This window comes from Cryptomeria japonica, chromosome 1 (assembly GCF_030272615.1).
Source record: "Cryptomeria japonica chromosome 1, Sugi_1.0, whole genome shotgun sequence".
NCBI lineage: Eukaryota > Viridiplantae > Streptophyta > Pinopsida > Cupressales > Cupressaceae > Cryptomeria > Cryptomeria japonica.
The window spans coordinates 235,266,110-235,283,391 of NC_081405.1; the positions used below are offsets into that span (position 1 = coordinate 235,266,110).

Consider the following 17,282-nt stretch of genomic DNA (forward strand, 5'->3'; position numbering starts at 1 on the left):
TTTTTATAGGTAGAGTAGGGATGCACTGTGAGAGAGAGGAAGGTGCACTTCTTCTTGGAGCCCCTCTATAAGAGATAAATCCTACGTCTAGCCAAAGCATATACAAGGTAGTTGCTTGCACATAAAGCATTGTTTTATGTTTAAGAAAAGTGAGCACGAGTTTGCTTGTGCACGAAGCAATGAGCTTTTATCATAAAAATAGGAGGCGTTTGTGTCTATTAAAGTGGGCCTCCTATCCATATTTCGGTACACAACTGACACAAAGTTTGAGAGGCAATGCAGGTTCACGCAAGGAAGGAAAGTCGGGAAGAGTTTTTCAACCACCCTCTTTGCTTGCAAGGGCAGCCAAGTGCATATGCATTTTGTTATTAATATTGTCAATGAGACGCTCTAGAGTTGTGTTTGCCATGGTGTTAATTGTTCTAATTATTTCTTCATATATTTTTATTTGTAAATTTGCATGTTTGCATAGTTAGTCTTCATAACATGATCCAAGTATGGGGCGTGGTTGTCATTGACAAGCTGCTACAGAAGTAATAATATTTGATCGACATTTTGATCCAAGTATGGGGCGTGGTTGTCATTGACAAGCTGCTACAGAAGTAATAATATTTGATCGACATTTTTGTTTGTACAAAAGGAGGTTGGTCAACAATGTCAAAGGTTGCCCATATGACATGATTATTGGGTTTATAAGAAGAAATAATTGCGGAGTCTAAACCAAGAGTAGTTAACATTCATGCATGACATCCATCCTCATGTGAGGTGACAAGCTGAAAAGGCTGAGGTCAAATAAGCATCAACGTGGTTAGAAGTGAAAAATCTACAATTTCTTGTGAGCACATGATGTCATACAACCCCACTTGTTAGCAGAAAATCTATATAAAAAACTTACAAGAGGCTTTTGTAAGGCATCTAACATTCCAAGAGATAATAATTGTGGTGATAAATTGTTCGTAGAGTGCTTTGACTAACTATCATGATTGTCTCATACAACTTTAGATTGAATTCCTAGATGTATTCGTTGATTTGCTAAATTATAACCTTTCAGTGAAAGAGTAGAACTTGCCAGTATAATCTCTTCTAAACAACCCATCTTCACCAGGAATCTAAGAAAGCCTAGAGGTTTGAGAAGCAACAAATTACCCAGCCTAGAGGTTTGAGAAGCAACAAATTACCCATCAAGCATTTATAGCCAACACTCTTAATAACCAATTAAGTACACATCAGAAGGGATGGCTTAAAATTTGGAACCACGCATCATTGATTGGTCATTGTGGCGACCTCAAGTTTATGGACATTGTGGCTTTAACAAAGAGCCAATGGTCTTGGATTGAAATTTTTTAACCACCTACTTTTGACCAACTAGCCTCTTGCATTGGTGTTGTAGAAGACTCAACCATCAGTTGAGAGCTTAGCTTAGCATAAGTGAGTAGTTCTTAATCTTGGTGTCTAGAGCTTGACATTGAAAACAAATATTGGATAAAATTGCCGCTGATTTTTTATGGAAAACACAAACCACTCACCTAACTCTCTATGGATTTCCTAAGTTTAGAGGTGGGATTCACCTTAACATAAACTCTTTTTAGAGTTAGTCTTGGTGATTGAATAATCTATTCTAAGAAGGCCCTTTTGGGGATGGGGAGCCATGGTAGCTCAACCCATACATGAACTTTAAAACATACTTGTTTAAAAACATTTAGTCTCAAGTTCCAACCAAAGTACACTACCAAAATGTTCTACATGAACTAGCAACTTCACCAATTAGACAATTGTTGGAGATTGTTAATAGCATGAACTTGTATGGTTGTCATTGATGTCAAACTTGGTTATCCGAATGGATGTTGGTCCGAATATGCTTTGTCGGACCTTGGTTATCTGAAAGGATATTGGTCCGAATATTCTTTTGGTGTTGGTTGTGTCATCATGTATTCAGGGTGGTCCGAAATGCTTTTGGTGCCCTCTGGATATGTTGTTAATTGCATTGTGGTTTAGTGAATCATAGTCTTTTGGTCTGGATATGTATTGGAAGATGTGTTGAGATGTTTATTTGGGTGTCACCTTGCTATGTGGAGATTCGCATGGAATATTTTGCATTAGAAATGTTTATATGGCCGACTGGTTGATTAGATCTACACGTACACGTTATGCTTTGTAACGTCCTTTGGAGTCTATGTTAGTGTGTGGACTGTCAAATTATTCGCGAAATGATGCATTGTGATATGTTTTAGTTCCCTCTTTCTCTTGGAGTGGACCGATCCAAGCATTTTAGGTCTAGGTGGCTTATTTTGTGCAATATTGTTTATTTTGTTTTAACCGACCCTCAAATAGATTTTCAATGTTTTATCTCATATCTAAGTTGTGCGGAGGGATGAATTGAGTGTGAATGAGAAGTGAATTGTGTGAGAAGTGTATGTGAATGAATTGCAAGCAAATTTGAGTTTGTGGTGATGCGAAAGTTGGCTTGAGAAGAGCTTTGAAGATGCCATATTCTATTGTATCAACGAAGATTATCAGAGATGCTTGCCATGATGTTGATCGTTTGAGTTAGGTGTTCAAAGACAATTTCATGATTAAGAGAATCCTTCTCAATTTCAATTCAGCTATTTCATTCATTGTTGATTGACAGCGAGCCCATCGACAGCAATTTATATATTTGTCCTGAATAAGTGTTCTTCAGTTGTGTAGGTCCTCTTTGTATCTTGCCTAAGGTTGTGCACCTTATTCCCGCAAGTCCTTCAAGTGTTGGTGCTCCTTGGTTGCATGCCTAAAACATTTTAAACACTATTATTCATATTGTGAGTTAGATTCTCACCATGGTTTTTTCATGTTTGGGTTTTCCACATAAATCTAGTGTTCATGTGTTAATGCGTTTATGCTTGATGTGTTTTTTGGTTAATGTGCTAGATTCAAAGGAAAACGTATCTTTGAGGAAAAGCATCCAAATGTTTCAGGATTTGTGAATTCTTACTAACTGTAAATGGAAATCTTGGCAGCTCCCTAAAACAGAATCACCTCTCACCTTTAGATAAACAACCAATTCTTTAAATTTAACAGCTTGTTCTGCCCGTGCTTTCTAGTTTAATATCCTAAATTTGTCATGCTAGCTTTTTGAAAGATTAGAGGTGGCCTATTACACGCAGCATCCATTTCTTCCCTCTTAGAACAATATATAGGTAACTCCTCCCCCTATCACCATCTCAGCCCATCTCAATGCGAAATGGATTGAAAGTTAAGTCGGTCAGAGTGGAACAAACTCAGTCTTCATATTTTAAAATCCAAAGCTGATGCTTAGTCCCAACTTAACGGTGAAAAGTTCATGCTTGTCAAACTTCCCATTTGGCACCTGCCTCAAATTTGTCTTCTCTCCCCCTACTTTCCCCTTTTGTACCAAAGTTGAGTCTATCAAACATGCGTTTTGGGTCTATCCTCATGCTTGCAAACTATGGTTTTTCCTTTTCTCCTTCCCTGCCATCCTCTTCCCATAGGCTCAGTCGTGGATATCAACTCTCTTTGGCATCTCTGCATCCCATTATGTCCTTTGCCACATCAACAAACATGTCATTATTAAATTCTTTTGTGAAAAGCATGGTTTGGCTGCCTTCTCTAATACAGTCTTCCCCCTTCAGATTGAAACTTAAATGGTTTGTGCCAATCTGTTTCTTCAATTATAAAATCTGTCTATTGTGCTCCTCGTTCAATTACAAACCAACACTGTTTTGAAATAGAGAGCACAACCTTCAATGTCAGTTTCAAGCTATCATGGAGCTATGCAGATTTGGAAATAACAGTAAGAATGCAGAATGTTGATGTTTTTTATCGTTATACCCCTACTCACTGCTCTTATCCAACTTTAGCTTGACACTTCCTTGCCAACATTCCTCTTTTCCAGACTAGTGTCCTCAGAACTAACTAGCATAAGCTTTTGATACAGTTGCAAATAGAGAAGTTATCCTTCAAATCCACACATATTATGAAGATCAGATTAGTCATTTTAGGAGCTCAAATGCGGTTGAAGGCTCACTCTGATTTGACTCAACATCACCTTCATTCGCTGCTAACTCCAGTTTCAGTCTCTGTGCTTTCTGCTTTTACTCTGATGGAAACTAGTACAACCAATTCTATACTTGCCTGAGAGATTATTTCTAACCTGTGCATGATGTTTGTACAGCTGACTCAACATCACTTTCCTTCACTACTAACTCTCGTGATTTTTACTCACTTCTCCAGTTTCAGTCTCTTTGCTCGCTGCTGTTACTCTGTACGCAAACTAGTACAGCCGATTCTATGCTTATCTGACAGATTATTGCTAGCCTGTGTTTGAAGTTCGTACAGCTGACTCTTTTAATTTTTTTATAAGCGGGCCGTTATTGGGCTGTTAGATCTAGTCTCTATAATTTCCTCTCTGCTGGTTTATCATATCATATTTAAGAGTGTGGAAGCACTAAGTTCAGCTACACAGGAGGGCAATCAAGATTTCTTCATCAATTTTCATACCCCATTGTGTGCTGGACTGTTTCAGATCGAAGGCCCTAACAACCTGGATCAAAATAGTGCTAATCATTATCCATTGCTATCCTAAGTCCTAACATTTCCAGGTTCTGCTCTTTAGGCTTTTCAAACTTTGAATGTGGTAATAAGTTTAAGGATTTTGAACGTTGCTTCTGAATGTATGAGCCATGTGATGGGAGTTGGTTTCTCTTAGCTGTTTAATCAGGACTCCTGCTTTGTCTGTTATGGTTTTGGTTTTGTTTTTGTTTGTTGGTATGCTGTTTAGACAGCTGCATCCTCTGTTCGAAAACCTAAATTCGATTCATATTATTAAAAAAAAATCAACGATAATTTATCAGCCATTAGAGGCTACCATAAATCATTTTAAAGAATATAAATATGACTCACTTTACAGGAATTTTGTGCTACTAGACTATCAAGTGTCCGTAAAGGGAAAATCAAGTTAAGTTGTCTAAAAATTAAGAACATTCAGATGTTTGAGGTTAGATATTTAAATATATTTTGCTTGTATAGTTTTCCGCATAAAAAGTTTGTCAAATATTTTTGTAGGCGTTCTTAAATAGTTTTGAAATAAATTGGCCTCAAGTTGGGACACAATATTATACTTAAATTCCACAGCCAACGCTGGCACAACCCATATGCAGAGTGTTGGAAGAAGCAATAACCAAGGTGCAGGTGGGAGACATCACACAGAGAATGCTGGGGTGCTCAAGATGGAACATCACAAACATGCTATAGATATGAAAAGTAAGGACCCATAACCAAAAATTACAGCCTCATCCTGTATTTGCAAGAACTTGACTCCCGATTCTTTTAACCACTTAATGGTGGCACAATACTTTAGGGAGAAATCAAAGAAAGCAATAATGGTATGAAATACTAAAGAAACAAACTTTCTCAGAAGGATGTCACAAATCTTTAAGGTCTTCAGGAGTCATGCCACAAGATGCATTGACACCAAACCAAGAGTGAATAGAATATAACCTCGGCCAAATAATCAGTGAAATAAGGAATCAGTATCTATTTGAAAACAAGTAAACTAATTTTGACAGTACATTGAGTGTATGTAGCTTATCCTCAACGACCCATTATCTGCAATAGGTCTCAGACTTTGAGTGTATGCCTTAAAACATTTGACATAGATGAATTTTCACCCCAATATTTACTTACAGGCAGCTTATCTACAATGGCTTTCAAATTACTGTCACTATATCTAGCCATAATCAGCTCGATTACAAACATTTCAATTTCAATGTCACTTTATAATTTAAATGTATAATACTTTCTTCCAGAGAAAGAAATCCATAATTTTATCCAGCTTCAGTATTAACTTTATTCATGTTTAGATGTATTGGAACAAAATGTCATCGTGAAATGTCTGACACATTATATGATTCCCACTTAAATATTTCACAACTATTAATAATTTAATAGGTATTCAAATAACTTAAAAATCGATTAACATTAATATAGATTGACACGTGACGAATAGCATGGCACCCATATAGTGAAAAGCCCAGCAAATACTAGAATCACTGACTACAGCACCCAATAGATGCTGGACGTTATGCCCCTGTAATTACCTAGAAGAGTCATGCTCTCTTCCAATCGTATCAGGTTGCATATGGAACTCCGCTTATGACAATCTATCCCATACTAAGTTTATTAGTATAGGCAGCATTTCCCAATGCCTTTGGCTAAGAGCCACTTACAACTATTTATACCAGAACTTTCAATATGTTCTGCACTTACAATCAATCAAATGCAAAAGTGTGACAAGCTATGGGAATCAGGCACATAACCTCAGGATCAGGTTTCAAAGTAGGGAATTCAAATTTTATTTTACTATATTCTATTGGTAGTTTTAAGAAAGAAAAAAATCAACTTAGATAAAACCACACTACTATTTTATTTTGCACCGGTTGATTTTATGCTTCTACAAATAGGGAATGTAAGATGATATCACAAAAGAGTAATGTAACAAATTATGTAAGCATCATGGTCATTTAAACACAAACGTTACAGGACACGTTGAAATTGGATACAATCAAATTTTGAGGAGGACAAGTAATTAAAATTTGATAATAAAACATTGCTAAGTATCTAAAGAGCTCAAAGCCAAGGGAATTCAAAAGGACAGATTCATATCCTAGAAAGGAAAAAAGGCCCCACATCAATAAACAGAAAATACAGTGATGAGAGACTGACAAAAACAAATGGAGGAGAAAATGCCTATGAACGACACACTCACTCCTAAAACAATTATGTTACATCAACTTCCATGGCCAGCTGTGTATACAGATAATGATTATTGCACAGGAGCTGTTTAGCCATACACCCAAGTGCAGTCAAAAGATAATGAATTAGAAAATAACTCCATGAATGAAGGGAATTGATTTACAGCAATTCTTCTCTACTGTTCATAGCTGTATCTAAGATCGTTAGAAAGAAGACAGCACTCTTTCCTAGGACCTTAACCACCTATGACTACATAATTGCACATCGGCTTTGAGTATCATCAGTGGATGCTGCATTTGAAGTCGAAGTTTTTGGGTCACTTGAATCATAAGTGAAGTCACTGGTGTTCAATCCATACTGCAGAAGCACACAATCAGGGATTAGAATTTCATCCTATCTATTGATTGAGAATTTTGGGGCCAAAATCAAGACTGAATTACCTTTTCCCGCATGCGTTTGCTCCACGCATCTATACGATTAGGTCTGGTCTCCCCTGTAGCAGAAACAGGAGGGGTCTGGGACGCTTGGTTCTTTAATAAAGGCTGGCGACTGCTGCCTCTTGGCATATAGTCCTCATCACTGTCATAATTGATATTCCTAGTCGAAACCATTGCTCGAAGCATCATAGCAAGAAGCAAAGAGAACACCTTGCAAACATAATCAATGTACTATTTAGCTAGAAGAAGAAAAAAAAACATGTAATTGTGAGCAAATAATCATGGGCAATTTTAAGAACCTTAAATTTGAAGCAATTGCAAGAAAACCCCAATGTAGCCTCTGAATATTAAAACAACTAACAGAGTATGTAGCCTCTAAACACTATTAAAAACATAGGCATAAGCAAAAGGCCAATCATAAAAAAAAAACTATAAGAGCACAAGCATGCTTTAGGAAAGATAAAGGTATCATACTTACTGCAGGTTGCACTGCACCAAATGATCATAATTTAGAGAGCATGTTAATCTGTGTTGTGAATGTAAACGAACTTTAAACTGAGTGATTCACACTATCTTATCTATGATTATAACTGTTAACATTTCTCTCCTCACAGTCCCCTTCTTGAGAACTATAACATCCTACTTCAAATCCTCATTCAAATGCGTTGATTGAAGTAGTTATTTGGAGCCTAACTCCCCATTGATGAACAATGACCACTCCCGTGAAAGGGAAACATTTCCCAACTCAAAGAGTTGAAGCTCCCGTGCATAAATCCCCAGATGTGAGCTCCCTTACAAACACACACAATTCCTGTGAAGATAATCTAGCTACTGTGCCTTGGCTTGGGACTCAAGATATTCTCAAATGCTTTTTTCTCTCTCAGCAAACAGCACCCACAGTTCTCTTTACCCTATTGGTGACTGATGTTTCCAGATCTAGAAATCTCTGTTAGAGGATTCCCATCTGTATGAAATCAGATGTGGTGCAAACGGTAGTATATTGTACATGTTTGAACATGGTCACATTATGGTCAGTACTCTGTGAGAAGGGAGATCTCGCCCTATTTTGGCACCTTATAAACATGGTAACTTGTATGACACATGGCTATGGTAGCCAATGTTCAAGGTCACATTCGTGTATGTATTTGCAAATATGTGGCTTGCATGGTTTGTTATTTAAGAGAAAGCTATGGTTTTTACTACAGGTGTACTCTGCTTACATGATTTGTTATTTAAGATTAAGCTATTATTTTTACTGCAGTTTGTAGTTGTACTACAACAAAAGATGTAATTTGGAGAGAATGATAATTTTCTGGGTGACCACACAAAAAATATTATTGAATGAATCGAGATACTTTTCTCTGACTTACAGTTTTTAATTTCTTTAGGATTTACCCTTTCAAGTTCATCCCTCTAATTATGCTTTCCCAATCAGTAACTTTAATCTCTATCGATGTTCATTTAACAGTACGTACTGTTGTAACCTGCTGTATTTTTTAGTTCCATTGACCTACTTCACTTATACAGAAATTAATATAATTCCTTTCCTCTTTTCTTTCTAATTATCAGTCTTATTCAGTATATTAAGATTTATTTCTTCCTTCCTGACTTTCTAGGTTTTACGAGTTTCATTTTTACTGCCTTTAGTTATGCCTATTTAATATCTGTGTTTGTGACTTGTCCAACCCCAGGCATTCATTTATTTTTCCTACTTGACAATTTAATTTACTGTACTTTTGCGTAACATTGACCTAGTTTGGTTATTTGTGGGCATTATCATAGTTTCCTTCTTCCTTCCTCCGATTGATCAGTCTAGGCTTCTATAAGTTATATTTACTTAAATTTAAGGTGAAGGCAGCACATGACAGACTTTTCTGCAGTTTTTCTCATCCAGCTGCTGAGAGGAATGGTAATATAATTTCAACCAGGTGCTGAGAGGAATGGTAATATAATTTCAACCAGGTGCGGAGAGGAATGGTAGAAAAAGCAGAAAGAAAAGACACAAGAAAGTAACATTAGCATTTCAAACAGTTCATATTAAATTAAAGGACAAAAGCCATAAATTTTTTCAGCAGACAAGCAAAGGGGTCAGCAAGAAAATTGATCCTACTTTTGTAAAAGGACACAAAATAAGGATTCCACTTCACACAAAGTAGCAACCAGCATGGTATAAGGAGATGGATTTTGTCAAAGACAATAAGGAAAACCTCTTTTTACTTAAAAAGGGGCAGAATTTTCAGTCTACAAGTCATAACAAAATTTACAAGGACAATAATTTCAAGCAACAGTAACAAGTTTCTAAAAAGGGCAATGATTTTAGATGCTTCTAGACAAAGACCAAGAAAATATAAAAACATTCAAAAAAGTAAAGAAAAATCATGCATCCAAACGGTGAACAACCACTCCGGTGGCACCTTGGGTAAGAACGATGGTGAAAACCTGGCAAACAGGCGCCACTCGTAAAGGCTATGGCTCCATTATCTTTCAGACTTGTGGCGATCACATCTACTTCATACATACATCCATCCATCCATCAACCATGGCTTGTTATTCCTCTGCAATTATGATAGTACTCCATACATCTTGCATCCCGCTTTTTCATAGTCATGTCTAAAACTGGGGGCAATGCCTTTAACCTATTGATGGAAGTGGATTCTACATTGTCTTATGATTCATTAAGTTCTTCATTCAAACAATCATCAAAAATCCAAAAACATTCAAAAATATCTCGCAAAAATACCAAAAACATTCAAAACAATTCAAAATCCAAAAACATCGACAAACCATTAAAAAAATCCAACAAAAACACGACAATACATTGTACATACCCATCTGAGTAGATCCCAAACAAACATTGCGACATACTTAACAAAATGACCATTTATCAATCAAACCAATCAACATCAAACAATCCAAAACTGTCTTTAAAACAAGGATGCATCCTTCCTTACCAAAACAAAGACAAGATGATGTTTTCTTTGACAAGAAAATTCTGTTAGGCTGTCAAATACTTGGTTGATTTGTGAGTAATTCATTTGTTTAACCAAATTCAGACCATTAATTAAATAAATAAATCATATTTATTTAATTAAATCTTCTCTCACATTTAAATAAATTAATATTTATTTAAAACCCCCAAAATCCCACCTCTCACATTTAAATAAATAAATCATTTATTTAAATCACCTTTATCCTCCACCCACTTGCATTTTCCTACAAATGCAAGTTGCACAATTATTTTAAATAAATAATTTATTTAAATCACCTTTATCCTCCACCCACTTGTATTTTCCTACAAAAGCAAGTTGCACAACTATTTTAAATAAATTATTTATTTAAAATCCTATTTATCCTCACCCACTTGAAACCTTTAATGGTTTCCCTTAAAGTAGTCAAACTTGATGGCTTTAAAGTCTTCAAACTTGATGGCTTCCTTCTATAGTCTTCTTAAGACTTTAATGGTTTTCCTTAAAGTCTTCAAGCCTTTAATGGTTTCCCTCAAAGTCTTCAAGCATTTTAATGCTTTATCTTCATTTTTCTCATTTAAATAGATTAATATTTATTTGAATATTTATCCAAATGCAAATTACACCATTTAATTGAAATAAATGATTTTATTTTAATTGAAAATACCAAAATTTCTCCCACTTGCATTTTTCTACAAAATCCACTTGTATGCCTAAACCCCTTCTAGATTCTTCTAAACCCTTCCTAATTAGCCTAATCCATCCCCTAAATATTGTCACATTCCTAAGCAAATTGGAGTCACTTCTCAAAGACTCCAAAGTCTTTGAAAAGCAATTAATGCTTTGTGTGTTCAACAAATTAACCCTCAAAGTCTTGGATAACCTTTGAAAGCTTCCAACCTTCAACCACTAAATGGCTCAAAGTCTTTGATAACCATTGAAGGCTTTCAACCTTCAACCACTTAATCCCCAAAGTCTCCAATAACCATTAATGGTTACCTCAAACCCTCCCACATGGTTAAAACATTTGTTTTGACTCAACCTCTACCCAACCCAAAGGTCTCATCAGGCCATTAATGCTTTGACCATGATTATCTCTTAAACATTTGCACAAAGGTTTATCCTTGGATTAACTCTTAATCCAGTGGGTAATCTTAATTTAGACTTGACCCTTGCCTTCTAGATAACCATGAGGTCTTCTCAGGCCTTTAATGCCTCCAACCTCTTCTCTCAACCCAATCCTATGTTGAAACTTGTCACCATTTTATTGGTGCCAATTGTGCACATGGATCCCCAACTTTCAATCCTAACCCTTGTTAAGATTGCTCAATCTTAACCCTTCATTTCCCTATTTCTTCTATAAATAGAACCCTTCTCCTCAAGCAAAAAGAGAAGCATTTTAGAGTATTGTTGTTATACTGGCATTAGCATAGAGCTTTTTCATAGCATCACTATCTACTCTAGCATAGTATTTAGCTTTTCATTTCATATTTGAAGCTTAGTATTAAATCTCAATCCTCCATAAGCATCCATAGTGCAAAAAGCTGCTGAGAGCTACACTCATTTGGGACTTGGAGAGGAGAGGAACAAGGGAGGAGCAACTATGAGCATCTTGATTAGCTATTTCATTTTATGTTTATATGCTTTCTATTTCATGCTTAATATCTCTCTTGATATGCCTGTTGAGGATAATCTTTTGTTGCTAACACTAACGTTTGTTTCTTGTGCTCTTGTGTGTGTTGCCATCAAACAGATTTTCTAATCCTTTCCATGCACAAACAACATAGCAGAGTATGAGGCCTTGATCACAGGACTCAGATTAGCCATACAATGGAAATTAAAAGAACTGCAAGTATATGGCGATTCCCAACTAGTCATTCGACAAGCAACAGATGAGTATCAGACCAAAGATGATAAACTCATGCCATACAAGCAAATGGTGGACACTCTAAAGACATCATTTACTACTATCACTTTTGAGCAGATACCAAGAGATCAGAATCGAGCTGCTGACGCTATGGCTACCATCGCATCTCTACTAGATCTTCCACAGAATTCAACACGCTACGAGTTCTTGGTAGAACAGCTTTGGATTCCCGCTTATGATATCCCCGAATCCGAAATGATATGTCGCCTTGTCGATTCTGAATCCCCATGGTATGGTGAGTTCTACACTTATCTCCGTGATCACACCCTTCCTCCCAACCAATCAAATAACCAACGTAAAACCTTCATTCGCCAAACTGCTCGATATACCATTATTGCCGAAACCCTATACCGACGCAGTCTTGATGGTACTCTCCTTCGATGTCTAGAACAAGGTGAGATAACAAAGGCTTTGGAAGAGGTACATGAAGGAATTTGCGGGACTCACTCAAGTGGTCCATCACTAGCCAAGAAGATCATGCGAGCTGGATACTATTGGCCATCTATGGAAAAGGATTCCTACTACTTTGTTAGGAAGTGCAAAAAATGTCAAGTTCATGGCGACCTAATACATGCACCAGCTCAAGAACTGCAACCAATCACAACACCATGGCCTTTTTGTCAATGGGGTCTTGATCTTGTGGGTAAAATCCATCCATCTTCATCCAATGGCCATAAATTCATTATTACCGCCACCGAATATTTCACCAAGTGGATCGAAGCTGTTCCACTTACCCAAGTCACCGGCAAGCAGATCGCCTCATTCATCCTCAATTACATCATCTGTCGGTATGGTGTGCCCGTGTCCATTGTCACAGATAACGGTCTTCCTTTCAAAAATCAGGATGTCCGTGAGCTTTGTGAGAAATTTCATATCCAACACCGCTTTTCCACTCCCTATTACCCACAAGGCAATGGTCAGGCCGAAGCATCCAATAAAAACATATTAAGAATCCTAAAGAAGACAGTCAATGATGCCGGTCGTGATTGGCATGTTCAATTGAATCCAGCGCTATGGGCATATCGAACTAGCATTCGAACCCCTACAGGTGCAACTCCTTATTCATTGGTCTATGGTGCAGAAGCTATCTTGCCTATTGAGGTCGAGATACCATCATTAAGGGTTTCCTTGCACAATCTCATTGATGATGACGCATACAGAGTCTCACGCCTTCAGGACTTGGAGCTACTTGATGAGAAGCGACAAGCTGCATACAACCATCTCAAAGCCTATCAGCAGCGCATGAGTAGAAGCTACAATCACCGAGTTAGACCTCGTACATTTGAGGTAGGTGATCTTGTTCTTCGAGAGAATCCTCGCAACCAACCAAACAGAGAACATCAAGGCAAGTTTGAATCAAATTGGCTAGGCCCATATGTTGTCACTGCTGTATTTGGGTCCGGGGCATATCAGTTGGCTACATCAGACGGAGAACCGCTCGCAGATCCAATCAACAGCATGCACCTCAAACGGTTTTACACATAAGCTGTACAGAGCATCAGGCTCCCCTGTCTATCAGAAAATACCAAAAAACATTCAGAAAAATGTCCTGAAGAAAATATAAAAACATTCAAAAAAGTAAAGAAAAATCATGCATCCAAACGGTGAACAACCACTCCGGTGGCACCTTGGGTAAGAACGATGGTGAAAACCTGGCAAACAGGCGCCACTCGTAAAGGCTATGGCTCCATTATCTTTCAGACTTGTGGCGATCACATCTACTTCATACATACATCCATCCATCCATCAACCATGGCTTGTTATTCCTCTGCAATTATGATAGTACTCCATACATCTTGCATCCCGCTTTTTCATAGTCATGTCTAAAACTGGGGGCAATGCCTTTAACCTATTGATGGAAGTGGATTCTACATTGTCTTATGATTCATTAAGTTCTTCATTCAAACAATCATCAAAAATCGAAAAACATTCAAAAATATCTCACAAAAATACCAAAAACATTCAAAAATATCTCACAAAAATACCAAAAACATTCAAAACAATTCAAAATCCAAAAACATCGACAAAACCATTGAAAAATCACACAAAAACATGGCAACACCTTGTACATACTCATCCATGCAGATACCAAAACAAACATTGCGACAAACTACTCACACAATGACCATTTACCAAACAACCACACAATCCACATCAACAATCCAAAACTGTCTTTAAAACAAGGATGCATCCTTCCTTACCAAAACAAAGACAAGATGATGTTTTCTTTGACAAGAAAATTCTGTTAGGCTGTCAAATACTTGGTTGATTTGTGAGTAATTCATTTGTTTATCTGTATCGGGATCTTTTCAACATTGTTTTGTATCGTTTGTGCATTATTTCCGATGAAGTTCTGGGGCATGTACTAATGGTGTCTACGTGGGAAGTTCACCAAGTTACGTGATCTTATGCCAAATGCAGTCATAGATCACTACGGCTTGCTGACTACAGCGTATACCTCGACCATATGAGCATGAACCATTACCAAGGATCCATATTCTTTATTCTTTATGTATATACTGTTTGTTTGCAGGTACAATGCTCTTCCTTTGGTTCCTCCTACCTCGTCCAAACTGGATAAAGGTTTTATCTCTTATTACGGTATGCACTTGTCTCAGGATATGATCAGCCTAAGATCAAGGAGGACGTTCCAAGTCATGCATGAAAGGAGATAATCCTTATCTGTTCCGCAAGCAATACTCAGGTCAACTTGATCCATTATATCAAGTTGCTTGTATTAACTTGCTATATCAAAATCCATGTAAGAAATACTCTGGTCATCTTGAATCTTTATGTCAAGTTGCTTGTATTTTCTTACAACATTTTAAAGCTCAATGATGAAAAATAAAGCACTATGGATCGTCATTTCATCTCATCTGTATATATTGCATTTCGTTGCATTCCACCCATCCATACATTCATAATAGCTGCATATCATGCATACATAGTCATAATAATGCATACTCTATTTTACTCATCTTCTTCCATAGGACTCGGTCCTAGTCCTCCATAACTTCTATCTAACATCGAATCCCCCCTCACCCTCCCCATCTCGATAATCACCATCACATACCCTACATCATGTCCCAATCAACCTAATCAAGCCACGTTCATCACCATCCATCTCTAAATAGGAGGGATTGTGTTTCCTATCCTAAGTCATCCAATAAGTCAAGAAAGTTACTCTATTTTGCACAGATACATCGACTCCCACACACCTAGACTATCAACAGATACTCTGATCAAGTATCTTCGGGTCTCAACAGGTAATCGATCATGGTAATCCTAGACTACATCAGGCATTTATCATAATGACCTAGTCTCAACGGGGCTGCCATGATTCCCCACAGCCATCCATCACATGCACACACTATCAATTGATCAACCAATCAAACACAATCCAACGGACAATTACATCAATTGTCTACGTCTCAACGAGTATTTTGCTTTATATACCTTGACTTCATCGGGCAATTACATCAATTGTCTAAGTCACATCAGGTCACTTTGATTCACTTACTCAGACTTTATCATGTCCAAGCGACCAACTGACATCAACTGTCACGCTTTGACTGCACAATTATTTTAAATAAATAATTTATTTAAATCACCTTTATTCTCCACCCACTTGTATTTTCCTACAAAAGCAAGTTGCACAACTATTTTAAATAAATTATTTATTTAAAATCCTATTTATCCTCACCCACTTGAAACCTTTAATGGTTTCCCTTAAAGTAGTCAAACTTGATGGCTTTAAAGTCTTCAAACTTGATGGCTTCCTTCTATAGTCTTCTTAAGACTTTAATGGTTTTCCTTAAAGTCTTCAAGCCTTTAATGGTTTCCCTCAAAGTCTTCAAGCATTTTAATGCTTTATCTTCATTTTTCTCATTTAAATAGATTAATATTTATTTGAATATTTATCCAAATGCAAATTACACCATTTAATTGAAATAAATGATTTTATTTTAATTGAAAATACCAAAATTTCTCCCACTTGCATTTTTCTACAAAATCCACTTGTATGCCTAAACCCCTTCTAGATTCTTCTAAACCCTTCCTAATTAGCCTAATCCATCCCCTAAATATTGTCACATTCCTAAGCAAATTGGAGTCACTTCTCAAAGACTCCAAAGTCTTTGAAAAGCAATTAATGCTTTGTGTGTTCAACAAATTAACCCTCAAAGTCTTGGATAACCTTTGAAAGCTTCCAACCTTCAACCACTAAATGGCTCAAAGTCTTTGATAACCATTGAAGGCTTTCAACCTTCAACCACTTAATCCCCAAAGTCTCCAATAACCATTAATGGTTACCTCAAACCCTCCCACATGGTTAAAACATTTGTTTTGACTCAACCTCTACCCAACCCAAAGGTCTCATCAGGCCATTAATGCTTTGACCATGATTATCTCTTAAACATTTGCACAAAGGTTTATCCTTGGATTAACTCTTAATCCAGTGGGTAATCTTAATTTAGACTTGACCCTTGCCTTCTAGATAACCATGAGGTCTTCTCAGGCCTTTAATGCCTCCAACCTCTTCTCTCAACCCAATCCTATGTTGAAACTTGTCACCATTTTATTGGTGCCAATTGTGCACATGGATCCCCAACTTTCAATCCTAACCCTTGTTAAGATTGCTCAATCTTAACCCTTCATTTCCCTATTTCTTCTATAAATAGAACCCTTCTCCTCAAGCAAAAAGAGAAGCATTTTAGAGTATTGTTGTTATACTGGCATTAGCATAGAGCTTTTTCATAGCATCACTATCTACTCTAGCATAGTATTTAGCTTTTCATTTCATATTTGAAGCTTAGTATTAAATCTCAATCCTCCATAAGCATCCATAGTGCAAAAAGCTGCTGAGAGCTACACTCATTTGGGACTTGGAGAGGAGAGGAACAAGGGAGGAGCAACTATGAGCATCTTGATTAGCTATTTCATTTTATGTTTATATGCTTTCTATTTCATGCTTAATATCTCTCTTGATATGCCTGTTTAGGATAATCTTTTGTTGCTAACACTAACGTTTGTTTCTTGTGCTCTTGTGTGTGTTGCCATCAAACAGATTTTCTAATCCTTTTTGCAGAGCATCATTTGGTGAACCCGACGTGAATCCAAACACCAAAAAGATCAATTTTTTTTTTTAACCAATAACATGTTTGAATGTTGAAAATGTCACACAGGTTGCGATTTTGACACTGT

General features: G+C 36.9%; 1 protein-coding gene across 4 annotated transcripts in view; it reads right to left on the reverse strand.

Moving 5' to 3' along the window:
* Positions 1–6,636: 6,636 nt before the first annotated feature.
* Positions 6,637–17,282, reverse strand: part of LOC131042249 (tetraspanin-18) — a 42,283-nt gene continuing 31,637 nt past the window's right edge. For all 4 annotated transcript variants that reach the window (XM_057975574.2, XM_057975575.2, XM_057975577.2 and 1 more), the window contains exons 6-7: positions 7,191–7,397; positions 6,637–7,107 (exon numbers count right to left, since the gene is read on the reverse strand). In XM_057975574.2, the coding sequence (XP_057831557.1) occupies positions 7,000–7,107; positions 7,191–7,397 (315 nt within the window). In that variant the 3' untranslated portion in view covers positions 6,637–6,999. The remainder of the gene's footprint in view (positions 7,108–7,190; positions 7,398–17,282) is intronic.